Source organism: Rhinatrema bivittatum, chromosome 9 (assembly GCF_901001135.1).
Source record: "Rhinatrema bivittatum chromosome 9, aRhiBiv1.1, whole genome shotgun sequence".
NCBI lineage: Eukaryota > Metazoa > Chordata > Amphibia > Gymnophiona > Rhinatrematidae > Rhinatrema > Rhinatrema bivittatum.
The window spans coordinates 15,220,854-15,234,579 of record NC_042623.1 but is presented as its reverse complement, the minus strand read 5'-3'; the positions used below and the strand labels follow the sequence as shown (position 1 = coordinate 15,234,579).

The 13,726-nt window shown below is 42.8% G+C and overlaps 1 protein-coding gene across 2 annotated transcripts in view; it reads left to right on the top strand.

Moving 5' to 3' along the window:
* TAF3 (TATA-box binding protein associated factor 3) overlaps positions 1 to 12,346 on the top strand; it is a 251,788-nt gene extending 239,442 nt beyond the window's left edge. For both annotated transcript variants that reach the window (XM_029615440.1, XM_029615441.1), the window contains one exon: positions 11,454 to 12,346. In XM_029615440.1, coding sequence (XP_029471300.1) covers positions 11,454 to 11,568 — 115 coding nt within the window. In that variant the 3' untranslated portion in view covers positions 11,569 to 12,346. The remainder of the gene's footprint in view (positions 1 to 11,453) is intronic.
* Positions 12,347 to 13,726: the final 1,380 nt, after the last annotated feature.

Below are 13,726 nucleotides of genomic sequence, written 5' to 3'. Positions count from 1 at the left end.
CTCCGCCTCCACACACTCTTACTCTCCTGGATTTTCTCATACACACTCATGCTCTCACACTCACTGGCTCCCACACATACACACAAAACACACCCAGGCAAGCACCCAGTCGTTCTCACACACATACACACACTGACCCCAGGCAGGCTCCCATTCATTTTCACACCTTGGAGGGAACTTTTTTTTTGGTCCTCCCCACCTTTCCCTCCCTTCCCCTATCTAATCCACCCCCCAGCCCTACCTAAATCCCCCCCTACCTTATTTCGTTGAGTTACGCGCGCCAGGCCCTGACACAGGCTGCTGTGTCGGGGCACTCGGCCACGCCCCCGGACTGCCACCACGGCCCCGCCCCCGGACCGCCCCTTTTTCAAAGCCCTTTGACATACGCGTGCCGCCGAGCCTATGCAAAATAGGCTCGGCGCACACAGGGGTAGGTTTTCGGGGGTTACGCACGTAACCCTTTGAAAATCTACCCCTTAGTATCATACCGTCACTTCAATGTTTAGGAGTTAAAGAATCAAGCAGGATAGATTCTACAGGAAATTAACTACACTCTGGAGTCTCTGGATAGAAATTCCGTGTGTAATGGGAAGGAGTATAGCAGTGGGGGTTTACTACTGTCCAACTGACTAGGATGGTAAAACAGATGGCAACATATTAACAGAGATTAGCCAGGCCACTAAGTCTGGAAACATAATAATGATGAGAGATTTCATTTACTCCAATATCGGTTAGTTGAATGTCTCATCAGGACATGTCAGTTAGGATAAGTTTCTAAACACTATAAATGGTTGTGAAGTACTTGGCTGTAGTGATCATAATGTAATCAAAATTGAATTAATCACTGGATGAAAAATAATATAACTACTGTAATATTTAACTTTAAAAAGGGAGACTGAAAAGATGAGGACACTAGTTAGAAACTAAAAGGAGCAGTTACAATGGTTAACTGTCTTCATGGGGCAAAGAGTCTGTTTAAAAACATCATCTTTTTCAATAAACAATCCATGTTAAAAAAAAAAAAAGTCTTAGAAGCCCAGATAAAGTATATTCCATAAATTAAAAAAAAAGTTAAAATGAAAAACAAACATTTTCCAACATGGCTAAATGGTGCTGTTAAAGAGGACAACAGAGACAAAAGGCATATTTTAACAAAAAGGAACGCGTGTCCTAATCAGGAAAATAGGCATATAAGCACTGCCAAATTAGATGGTACACATTAATAAAGCATGCCAAGGGAAAATGTGAAGAGAGCTTTGTTAGAGAGCTAATAGACTTTTTCAAGTACATTAAAAAACAAGAAATCTACAAGTGAGTCAGTTGAGCCATTGGTTACCAGCGGGAGGGCTATAAAATGAGTGCTCAGCGAAGGTAAGATAATAGCAAAAAAATTGTTTGCGGCGTTCTTTACTAAAGATGCTGTTGGGGATATTCCCACACCTGAACCATTCTTTGTAGGTGGTGATTCAAGGAACTGAATCAAATCCATTTGAAATCTGGAAGGTGTGCTAGAGCAAATTGACAACTAAATAGTATCAAATCACTGGGACCTGATGGTATTTACCCTAGAATTCTGTAGGACCTCAGGTATGAAATTTCAGACCTGCTACTGGTAATCTGTAATCTATCATTCAAATCTGCTTCTGTACCTGAAAACTGAAGGATAGTAAATGTAATGCCAGTATTCAAAAAGGGCTCCAGGGGGTGACTCAAGTGATGACAGACCTGGTGCGCTTGATGTCTATGCTGGGTAAAATAGTAGAAGCTATTCTTAAGAACAAAATTACTGGTCATATGGATAAGCATGGCTTAATGGGGAGAGCAAGCATAAATTTAGCAAAGGGAGGTCATGCCTTATTAATCTGTTGGAATTATTTGAAGATGTGAGTAAACATGGGGATAAAGGTGTGTCAGTCAATTATAGTGTGTCTGGACTTTCAGAAGGCCGTTGATAAAGTCCCTCATGAGAAATTAGTCAAAAAAAACTAAAAAGTCATGGGATAAGAGATGATTGCTTACTGTGAATTGATAAAGAGTAGGAAAAAGGTAAATAGTGGAATGCCTCAGTATCTTTATTGGGACCAACATTTAATGTATTAATAATCTGGAAAAGGGAGCAATGAGTAAAGTGAGCAAATTTGTAGATGAGAGAGAAATATTCAGAGTAGTTAAAACACAAGCAGACTGTGAGGAACTGACATTTAAATGGCAGATGAAATTTAATTTGAACAAATGCACAGTGATGCACATAGGGCAAAATAATCCTAACAATGGATAAACAATTCTGGGTTCTCTATTAGGAGTAACCATCCATGAAGAGGATCATTAAGTCATTGAGGATAATAGTTGAAATCCTCCGCTAACTGGGAAGCAGTGGTCAGAAAAGCAAATAGAATATTAGGACTGATTTGGAAAGGAATTGAGCATAAAACTGAATATCATAATTCCTTTATGGATCTATGGTGCAGCCGCACCTTTAGTATTGTGTGCAATTCAGGTTGCCCCATCTCAAAAATGATATAGCAGAGCTAGAAAAGGTACAGAGAAAGATAGCAAAAATAATACAGGGGTAGAAGAAAGGCTAAACGGATTAAAACTCTTCAGCTTGGAGAAGACGACTGAGAAGGGGGATATGAGAGATTAATAAAACCATGAGTTGGTTGGAGCAGGTAAATGGGGAACAATTATTTACCCTTTCAAATAGAACTAAGAGTAAAGGGAGCCTACATGAAGCCAACAAGTAGTAGATTTTAAACAAATTGGAGAGAGTAATTTTTCGCTCAAACCCCAATTAAGCTTTAGAATTTGTTGCTGGAGGATTTGGTCAAGGCATTTAGTATAGCTGGGTTTTAAAGGAGTTTTGACAAGTTCCTGGAAGAAAAGTCCATAAACTAAATTATTAGCCAGGTAAAGCCACCACCTATCCCTTGGGGTGAGCAACAAGGACTTAGATCTACTGTTTGGGGTCAGCTGGGTACTTCCTTATGACCCAGATTGGCCACTGTTGGGAACAGGGTGCAGGACTTGATGGACCTATGACCTGACCCAGCATGGCACTTTTTATGTTCTCCTTGTTTATATCTGCTCTCCCTTTTTACCATACAGTTGCTTTTATCATTATTGAACAGTATCATTGGAAATCTTCTCCTGTCTCTATGAGCTGTCTACACTGATGAAAGAGGTCACTCGGAGAGGAGGTGATAAGAATTATAGGCACCTTTCTTTTTGTCCAGAGCCCAGCAGGTCTACCCCCACTCCCACTGAATCTGAAGGACTGGTAGTAGATGGGTTACAGTGGGTTCTGATAGGATAAGTTCTGTGAATCTGAGGCATGTCCCCTAGATAACAATATAGAACATCTTTACAGCATTAGAAGTAGAAAATAGTGCTGAAAGAGTAGAAGAAAGAGGCCCACTGTAGAAGAGAAGCCTAGAACAATTTCAAATGATTGCAGAAGAGCAGGAAATGACTTCTGGTAGGAAACTCAGTCATCTCAGGTATTGACTTGGGAAACAACAAGGTTATAAATGCCTGTCAGGATCCTTGGCTGGCAAGGATATTTCCAATGTCCATGCTATTACAGAAGCAGAACTAAAGGAATGGGTAGCGGATGTCCTAGTGCACTCGGAGACCAGTGACTGGCCGCAAGCAGTTGGTGCAGTACAAGAGACATTGACGAGATTGGGGGAAGCAGGCAAGGAACTTAGCATTTTCTGAGGTATTGCCTGTTAATTGTAGTGGTAAAAACAGGCAATGTATCGCCAGGAGCTTTAATTCGTGGTTCAAGAACTTGTGTAAAGAAGAGGGTTTTGAGTGTAGTGGAAGCTGGAGTTGTACATGGCTAGAGGGGGAACCTGAGATTCTAAGTCAGAGATTCATACATAGACGACTTGAAACTAGATGAGAGGGGTGGCTGTCAACACCTGGCAAAGAAATGACAGCTGACTAAAATACAGAAGTGAAGATTTCGCAAAGCTCCTTGTAAGTACTGTAACAGAGAAGGCAGGGGGAGCAGGTAGGAAGCCATAGACACCTCGCTGGGCAGAGTGGAAGGGCCATTTTGGTTTTTATCTGCTACCATTCACTATGTTACTATAGAGAACAACAACAAGGCAGGGAGACATATCTAGAAAACTATCAGCACAAATGCTTATAGTCTTTAAAAAAAAAAAAAAAAAAAAAGTCCTGACTTGCTAGACCCAGTTGTTGAGGCAAATCTAGCTACTGTTGCTGTCATAAAACATAGTTCAATGAGTCTCATGACTGGGAATTGGCCAGACCTGGCTATAACCTGTTCAGGAAGGCTAGGGCAGGAGTAACACTTGGAAAATATGAAAACATCTGAAATACAGGGATATGGGGGAAACAGGAAGCATTGAGTCATCTTAGAAAGGGGGGCATAGTTCTTCCATCTTCTCAGGAGTGATAGAAGAGTTGGACAGAGATATAATCAATGAAGGGAAAGGAGTTACTGATGGGAGATTTAATGTGCTGGATGTATACTGGAGCATCCCATCTATGGAAACCGTTCCAAGGTTTCCTTCAAGGGGCTTTCCTTAGACAAATGAAAACAGAACCCATGAGGAAAAGGAGATACTGGACCCAGGGCATACAAATGAGGAAGTTATTTCTAATGGCCAGATCAGTGGTCACATAAGCTCCAGTGATCATCAGACAGTGTGGTTTAATAGAAGAGCAATGTTAAAATGGGGGACATATCTTCAGATGTTTGCAGGGTGGGAGAATCTTTCAGGTAAATTTTCAAAGGCCCATGTGCATAACTTTTGGGGTTTACATGCGTGGCCAGGTCCAGCACCATTAACTGCTGTCCTGGGGAAGTGCGTGCCGGCAGCCAGCTGGCATGCAGAAGCTGCTACTGCTCCAATGGAGCAGTAAGTAAAAAAAAACCCACAAAAAAATGGGGATAGGTAGGGTTAGGATAGGAGTCGGGAAGGAGAGGGGAAGAGGTAGGAAGGGGTAGGGTTAGGGATAGGAATGTTTCCTCCCAGTCTGCTCCTTAATTGGAGTGGACTGGGAGGGAACTGGAGGAGGCCCAATTGCGTCGCCGCACGTAGTTTACTAAAATTCACACACACACCCCCGTGCGCGGATTTTAAAACTGACCCCTTTGTATACTAAATTTTTTAAAAAACCTATAGAAGGGGCTAAAAGATTTAAGATTTATTATTTATTTATTTCAAGCTTTTTCTATGCCGACGTTCGCAGAGCATCACATCGGTTTACATGTAACATGGGGAAACAATATATCAAGATCATAACTGTGCAGTACATAAAATGAAGAAACATAAACATAAAGCAATATAACATAACATATGATATAATATAGTGTAACATAAAGCAATAGAACATTGTAGAGTTGGAGAAGGGGGGGTATTAAGGCATAAAACATTATAACATTGTACACATGGATTTGGAACCGGAAGGAAAGAGGAACCGGGATTTTACGAGAAGTCTCAGGAATATCGGGGTGGCAAAGAGAATAAAATGAGTTAATAAGTACACTGAGGTGTTAGCGAGGGAGATTGTAAGGCATATGAGTAGGATGGGAAGGATTATGCAAAGGCATGTTCGAAGAGTCAGGTTTTTAGTTTGTTTTTTTTAATTTGTGGTGGCAGGGTTCGAGCCATAGGCTAGTTGGCATAGCATTCCAATTCGAAAATCCTGCTATGGAGAATTCTTTCTTTTGTGGAAGAAAGGCAGGTGGGTTTAGTAGAGGGTATGTGTAGAGTATGCAGATCTGGTGTGTCTATTGGAGGTTGGAAGTGTAGTGAGTCGTTGAGCTAGTGTACATCAGGGTTGTGAAGTGTCTTGTGTATAATAGTGAGATTCTTGTAGTGACTTCTGAAGGAGATTGGGAGCCAGTGGAGGTCTCTGAGGATGGGAGTGATATGGTCTTTTCTGCGAGTGTTAATGAGAACTCTTGCAGCAGCATTTTGTAGCATTTGGAGAGGTTTGATGGTGGATGAAGGGAGACCTAGAAGGAGGGAGTTGCAGTAGTCTAGCTTGGAGAATATTATGGCCTGTAGGACAGTGCAGAAGTCATTAAAGTGGAAGAAGGGTTTAAGTTTTTTGAGGACATGAAGTTTATAGTGACATTCTTTCATGGTGGAGCTTATGAACTTTTTGAGGTTCAGTTGGGTATCTATTATAAGGCCAAGGTCTTGTACATGTTGAGCGAAGGTAGTTGACGTGGGGAGGGTGCTGATGTCAGTCATGTTCAAGGTGTTGGGGTTGTGTGAAATAATGAGTTCAGTTTTGGAGGAGTTGAGCGAGAGGTTAAGATTAGAGAGGAGGTGGGTGATTGATGCGAGGCAGGTTTCCCAGATGTTAAGGGATTTAGAAATGGATTCAGTAATGGGGATAAGAATTTGGACATCATCTGCATAGATGAAATGAGTGAGTCCTAGACTTGATAGCAGGTGGCAAAGAGGCAGCATGTATATATTGAGAAGGATGGAGGATAGGGAGGAACCTTGGGGTACACCTCAAGTTAAATTGATAGGTTCAGATTCGCTGTTACCAATTTTGACTGTGTAGTGTTTTTATTATGGAGGTAGGATTCAAGCCAGCGAAGGGCAGTGCCAGTGATGCCAATTTCAGAGAGGTAGGTTAAGAGAATCTTGTGGTTGTTCGTGTCGAAGGCGGAGGAGATGTCTAGCATTGCAAGGATGTAGGAGTGCCCGTTATCCATTCCTGTAAGGAGAGTGTCAGTGAGGAGGATTTCGGTACTGTGGAATTTGCGGAAGCCAAATTGAGAAGGGTATAAAATGTTGTGTTTTTCAATGTGGTCAGAGATTTGGTGTTTATTATTTGTTCCATAAGTTTGGCTAGGAAGGATAGAATTGAAATAGGTCGATAGTTGGCTGTTTCAGATGGGTTGAGATTAGGTTTCTTAAGGATGGGTTTGACAATGGCTTGTTTTAAGGGGGTGGGGACGTTACCAAGTGAGAGAGAGCAATTGATGATATCAGCTAAAGGTTTGGCTATTAGGTTAGGGATAGTAAGGAGGTATTTTGTGGGATGGTGTCGGAGGGATGAGCTGCAGGTTTGATTTTCTTTAGGAGGGTTTCTATTTCAGATGAGGAGGTGGACTCAAAAGTGTCTAAGGTAGCATGATGAATTTTAGCAGGGGTGTTTGAGAGGGTGGTGGAGGCAGGAAAGCTGGATGTAAGCTTGGTTATTTTGTCGTGGAAGAAGTGGGCAAGGTTGTCACACATGGTTTTAGAGTCCTTATCAGGGATGGGGGGGGGGGGTTTGTGAGGTCTGAAACATAGGAAAAGAGGGCTTTGGCGTTGTATTGAATGTTGTGAATTCTGAGGGCGTAGAAGTCACGTTTGGTATTAAGTATAGAGATTCTGTAGAGGGCAAGGGCGGATTTGTATGAAGCCTGTAGGGTGGGGGAGGGATTCATGTGCCATTTCTTTTCAGAGTTTCTTAGGTCATGTTTGAGTTTTTTTAGTTCTGGGGTGTACCATGGTTTTCTAGAGTTACAGGAAGAGTTTAGAGTTTTGGTTGTTAGGGGGCAGATTTTGTTGGCAATGTCTCTGGTGATGTTGTACCAGTTGGAGAAGGCAGATTCAGGGCTGGATAGATCGAGATCGTTGAGGGTGTCTGTGAGGGAGAGAATTAGGTCGTCTTTGGAGCAGGGTTTTCTGAATTGGATGGTGGTGGAGGGTGAGTGAAGGGAGATAGGTGCTTTTGTCAAGGAGAGGTTTGTTTTGATGAGGAAGTGGTCTGACCAGGGGACAGGAGTGCAGGTAGGTGTCTCGGAGGAGTAGATGTGAGAATTAATGAAAATTAGATCTAAGGAGTGGCCTGCTTTGTGTGTAAGGCCAGATATAATCTGGTTAAAGCCCATGGCATTCATTGAGGCAAGGAAGTTTTCACAGGAGGAGGATGGAGGAATGGCGTCTACGTGGAGGTTGAAATCTCCAAGTAGGACAGCAGGAATGTCCATATTGAGATTGTCAGCAATGAATTCAATAAGGGGAGAGGCGTTGTTTACAAGGAGGCCTGGAGAGAAGTAAACTAGGCATATTTGGAGTTGTGAGGATTTGAAAAATCCAATTTCAAATTTGGGGGAGGTATGGACAGTTTGGAATGTAAGTTTGTTGTTTTTTGGCAGCTAGAAGGATACCTCCTCCTCTCTTTTTGGGCCTGGGTAAGGAGAAGATGTCATAAGTGAGAGGGGAGTTGGTTTAGAGCAGAGCTTTCCAAACTGTGTGTCGGGACACGTTAGTGTGTCGCCTGCAGTGTGCAGGTGTGTCGCGCAAGCCCGGTCAACTCTGATGCAAGTTTGGGCTTTTTTTTTTTCTAGAGATTCACTTTTTTTTTTTTTTTTTTTTCAGTTTATGGGTTGCTTATTATTGGGTGATTTTTGCTGTCAATCGCGTTTTTTTGGGGGGCTTGGTGGGTGGAACGAGCCCAGCCATCCTTGCATTGGCTGCTGCTGCCGATGAGGCCTGGCCATGAGGAGTACTGACTGCAAGCAGCAGTGTCTGGTGATCATGGAAGGGAGTCAAGCACTTAACTGGCAACAATCAAAAAGACGAGGTACATGAGTGTGGGGGCCAGACATGTGCTGGGGGGAGAGAGATGAGTGAGTGGGGGGCAAACGTGCTGGGGGGACAGACATGTGCTTGAGGGGGAGAGATATGTGCTGGGGGGGGAGAGAAATGAGTGTGTGGGGGCCAGACATGTGCTGGGGGGAGGAGAGAGATGAGTGTGTGGGGGACAGACAATTTGTTTTATTATTGTTTCTCATAAATTATAACAATAACATGAATCTTGGAATATATATTTTTAATATAAATTTAAGGTTTTCATGAGATAGGTTGTCGTGAAACATTTTATTTATCTATATATTTAAGGAAACATACATAAATTGTCGAAATATGTTTTGTTCGTTTAACCTTTAACCTCTGGTTTACTAGTAGACTGATTTACTGTGTCCCGAAATTATGTTTGTCTAAAAAGTGTGTCACCAACATGAAAAGTTTGGAAAGCTCTGGTTTAGAGGGACTAGGTCGGTTTGTTTAAGCCAGGTTTCTGTTATGGCACAAATGTCTGGATTGTCATCGAGGAGGATGTCATTCAGGATTGGTGTTTTCTTAGGGTTTGGGCGATGCAGAGGATAAAAAAGAGGGCTGTGAGGCCGAGAAATTGTGTCAGGAGGGATAACATGATGGGGATTAGGGATCTTGATTGAGAGGATTGTATGGGAGGGGTTTTTTAAAGTAGCGTGGGGAATGTTGGAGGATGGGAATTGGTAGTGTTGACAAGATCGGGATATTGGGGGTGGGGAGGGCTGAGGGAAGAGTGGGGTGCGAAAGGGGTGGGATGAGGAGAGGTGGGAGTGAGGTGGGGTTTGGGGAGAGGAAAAGTAGAGATAAGTTGAGGGGAGGGGGAGAGTGGATTAAAGCTAAGAGTAGGCGAGTAGTATGGAAGTGCAGCTTAAGGGGTAGCGCAAAGGGGCAGGCCCCTTTGTCACGCTCCTTCGGCACGCGGCGCCTACGGTTCACTGGATCGTGTTTTAAATGGATCTGTCCCTCATCGCTCCACTGAGGTCAGCAGGTGGGCAGAGTCGTCTTCAGTAGGCCAGCTGGTGTCTGGCGGGTGAGGTGCGGTCCAATTGCGGTCTTGGGGGGGGGGGGGGGGGTTCGGCCGAGGCGCTCCTCGAGGCGATGGCGGAGAACAGGGCCGATCCGCGTCGAGAGCGGGCAGAGAGAGACCAGCTCACCGGAGCGTGTTTTAAATGGAAAGGAAGAGAGACGGGTATGATTTTCAAAGGAGGTGACAGTAAAGGTAAGGGCAAAAATATGAGTTTTTGAGGGATCTGAGAAAGAAGGGCAGGAGAGAATATGTGGAAGAGAAGCAGGGAAAACGTCAAAACAGCAAAGATGCAAGCTGAAGAAAAGATAGCAATGGCAGTAAAGGCAAGGTGACGGTTTATTCCAGTGAAGGGAGGCAGGGCGGGAGTGGGATTGGAAGGAGAAGAGGAGAAATGTTGAAAGCTAAGGAAAAAGCTTTCTAGTGTCGATAGTGGAGTCCAAAAAGTTAACAGAATTCAAGAAAAGTTTGGGACAAGCACAGAGGATCCCTAGTTGCAAAGAAGTGAGGGGAAAGCATCAGAAATGAAATTGGATAGACCGCTTGGACCTTCATATTCTGTTCATTAGATAGAAAAGCACCGCAGCTCAGCAGTCTTCAGAGCAACTGTCGGAGAGAATATTCCATGGCTAGCATTGTTAAGTTACTTCTCCCCCCCCCCCCCTGCTCCTCGCATCCTAGAAAATACAAGTCTGAAATTGCTCCTCGCATCCTAGAAAATACAAGTCTGAAATTTGGAAGTAGCTGATGTAAGTAGGAAACTAACTGCACTCAGAGAGAAAAGCCCAGAAAACAAAATCCGATAAAATATCAAAAAAGTAAAAGGTAAAGCAAAAATCTCTCACTTTGAGGAGGAGCTACATGGGCATCCATGTATGAATGTCTGCACCAGAGAGTCAAAAATTGAAACACCTGAATAAGAGAGAGTGCAGATGTATAAACAAGTAGGTCTGTATAAAATAGTAGAGGGTTTTGCCTGATGGGTTGTGTGCCTGTCTGGGTTCCTGGCTGGAGGGTCATGATGTCAGAAAGTATCACTGACTAATCAGCGCATGTACTGGATGGCCATTCACGCCGCTTGGTCAGTGAGACACGAGCAGGACAGGTAGGATTACTAACTCAACACTGGGCCAGCACATGCTCCCCATGGACCCTTTCTATCCAGCTCTCCGGAGAAACGCTCATTCTTCACACAGCACAATACCCTCATGGGCCATCATGCAGCTTTTCAGTCGTCCGTATTTTCTGTACATACTCTCACCAAGTGGGGAAACAATATCCAGTATTGTTTTATGAGGACGTTTTATTACATTGTGTGTTTTGGACTTTTTTTTAATTGTACAATTCCTTCTTTGAAGAAGCAAACTTTCTTCCATGCAAAGAATGGATAATTCTGCTAGTTTCTGCTTAAAACCAAAGGGGGTAGATTTTAAAAGGGTGCGCGACACGCACACATGTACACCCGATTTTATGTGTTATGGCTAATTCATTCTGCTGTCTCTGGAGAATCCTGTTTACAGGTAAGCAAACGTCCTTTCCATGTCAGATTTTTAGAACATGGTGTGAGCCAAGCTCAGAATATCCAGGAATGCAGTGGAATCTGTCCTAGTCTGTAGATCTGCTTAGGTACCTCAGCATCTTAAAATGCTTATTAGTTTTTTGCTAGCATATAGCAGCAATGCTTAAATTTGCTCTCATGTGCATGTCTAATTATTATGTAGTCTTGTACATGAGTAGATTTTAGACATGGAGTAAAAGCAAGCATCATGAAGATAGGATGCTTTGTGAAATTATTCTGTGTTTTTCCTCCATGAAACTTGCAGGCCTTGTGTGGGACTATCAGATGCACCTCCAGATGAAGAGAAATGGTTCTGTCCCCAGTGTGACAGCAAAAAGAAAGATAAGAAGCATAAGAAGAGGAAGCATAAAGCTCACTGAGGCCTCCAAGAGATGCGGTCCCTTCCGTGATGCCCTCCCTTGTTCCTTGGGGTCACCCCATGTGCATCTGCGCCTTCCATTACATTTTCTGGATCGGGAATCTTAAGTGATTCAAGAAAAAAAGCAAATAGTGCGCCCACTGATTCATGCCTACTGAGTGTTTTGGCCTGAGTGAGCCACTGTACGAGGCAATGTCAAGGTTCGTTTTTCTCTGCTGAAGGAAAGGATTTGGCAGATGGATGAAACGTGGATAGGATGAGTACTAAATCGCCTGTTCTGATTATTTTTGACCGGTGAGGACTCAGTCATATCTTTTTGTTCTGTTCATAAATGGATTCTCTTCTGGTACCAGGAGTTTTCACTGAACTTGTTAAATGACTGGACAAAAAGTGTAAATTACAGGGACTATTTTAAAAAGAGATTTGGATTTGATTTGATTTTTTTTTTCAATTTGGTTTCACCTGTGATGTCAGATAATCATATAAAGCAGTTATCAGAAACAATATATGTGACATGACAAATGTTTATTGGTATCAGACTATATGAAGCCTTTTTCTTTTAGTGTTAACATAAATAAAACCTGTTTAAACTCTTGTGAAATATATATTTTATAAAAAAGCAAAGTTTCTATTATATGCCCTGTTTCTTGTATGAGTTGTTTGTGGTGCTGCTTTAATATCTCTTGCTTTCTTTTAAAGCGTGCCTCTCGTTTTTCATTGCTTGCACATTTCATTGATGGGTGTAAAACACTTCACAGTAAAAGATTTTCATGATTGCACATACGTTACTTAAAGATTTTTTTTTTAATCTTAAATTTGTAGGTTATTTGTATAGTTCTGTTTGTAGTTGAAATCCCAAATCGTATATATTTTTTAATATAGTATTAAATACTTATGGATGTGTAGGTATCAGAGGGAAGAACAACTGAGGACACTGTTTGAATAGGTGAAGGAAGCACACAATCCAGAAAAGCTGATTAAGCCAAGCAGTGTGTCCTGTTCAAATTTTCACGCTGGAATGGCCATTTTGTACTGCTAGTGGTGCGCTAGCTTTACTACTGGTCAACCGCAAGCCTTGCAGTTTCCAATAACGTATGGAATGCTGATGACCACAGATTAATTTCTTAACTTTGTGTTTTAATGATATACTGCAATAGCCATTTCTTCGTTTCCTGCCGCTAAGCAAGTTAGGACAAATCAAGTCTGAAAATTGTAACCAAACATCTAAATTTGTTTTAAAGTTATCAGTTTGGTAACTGACCAACTTTCGCTTACATGTATACCAGTGCATACCATGTAGTATACAATGCCACCTGCTAGGCTTGCAGACCAGCACCCAAGAGCTCACATGATGCCTTCATCCTGCCATGATCCCTCTGTTCTGTACATGGGCATGCCAGGTGCAGCTGAAGCCTTTCTGAAGAGCTGCTGGGATTGCGCAAGTATCTTGACCAGAAGGTCCTGCATCAGAGCTTGAAAAGGGGGCTGTGGAACCACAGTCCTGGGCCGAGAATTGCACTACAGCTAGTTTCATCCCCGGATCGCCTGTGATAGGACCAGGTGGAAGTATTGGAGGGGTTGCAGGCAGAGGTTCTGCTGTCTGAGTTATCCTTAGTTGCTCTCCTGAGAAATTGCCATCCATGTGGAAGAAGTAATGCCATGTATCCAGTACCAGCAGCATGGGTGAATAACAGAGCACATTTAATTATGAAAAGAAATCCATGGAGGGGATAAAGGTTGTTCCTGCTCAGGTTATAGACAATGAATATATCTTATTAGGCGGAGAGGCAGGCAGGAGCTTCAAATCTCTTCCATTGAAACAAAGTTGTCGTCACTCCTGCCTTGAGGCAAAGCATGGAGGAGGGGGGAGACTTTGTGATAATGGGCAGTTTGGCGTGCATAAGAGAAGAGTATGAAATACTTTTCATCCATGCCCAGACCAGGGTTTATTTTGCTCCAAAGTCACAGGTGGCAAGGAGAAGGGAGAAGGCCCTGAAGGAGACCAGTAATCTGTTCAATATTACAACCAGATTTTCAGGTTATTCAAATTATCCCAGGCTTCCAAAGAAGTCTGGGTTTTTGCCCAGTGTTGGACCTGAACAGAAGACTGAATGTTTGGAATGCTTTTCATAGGGAATCCCCCCCATCTTCCATCATTC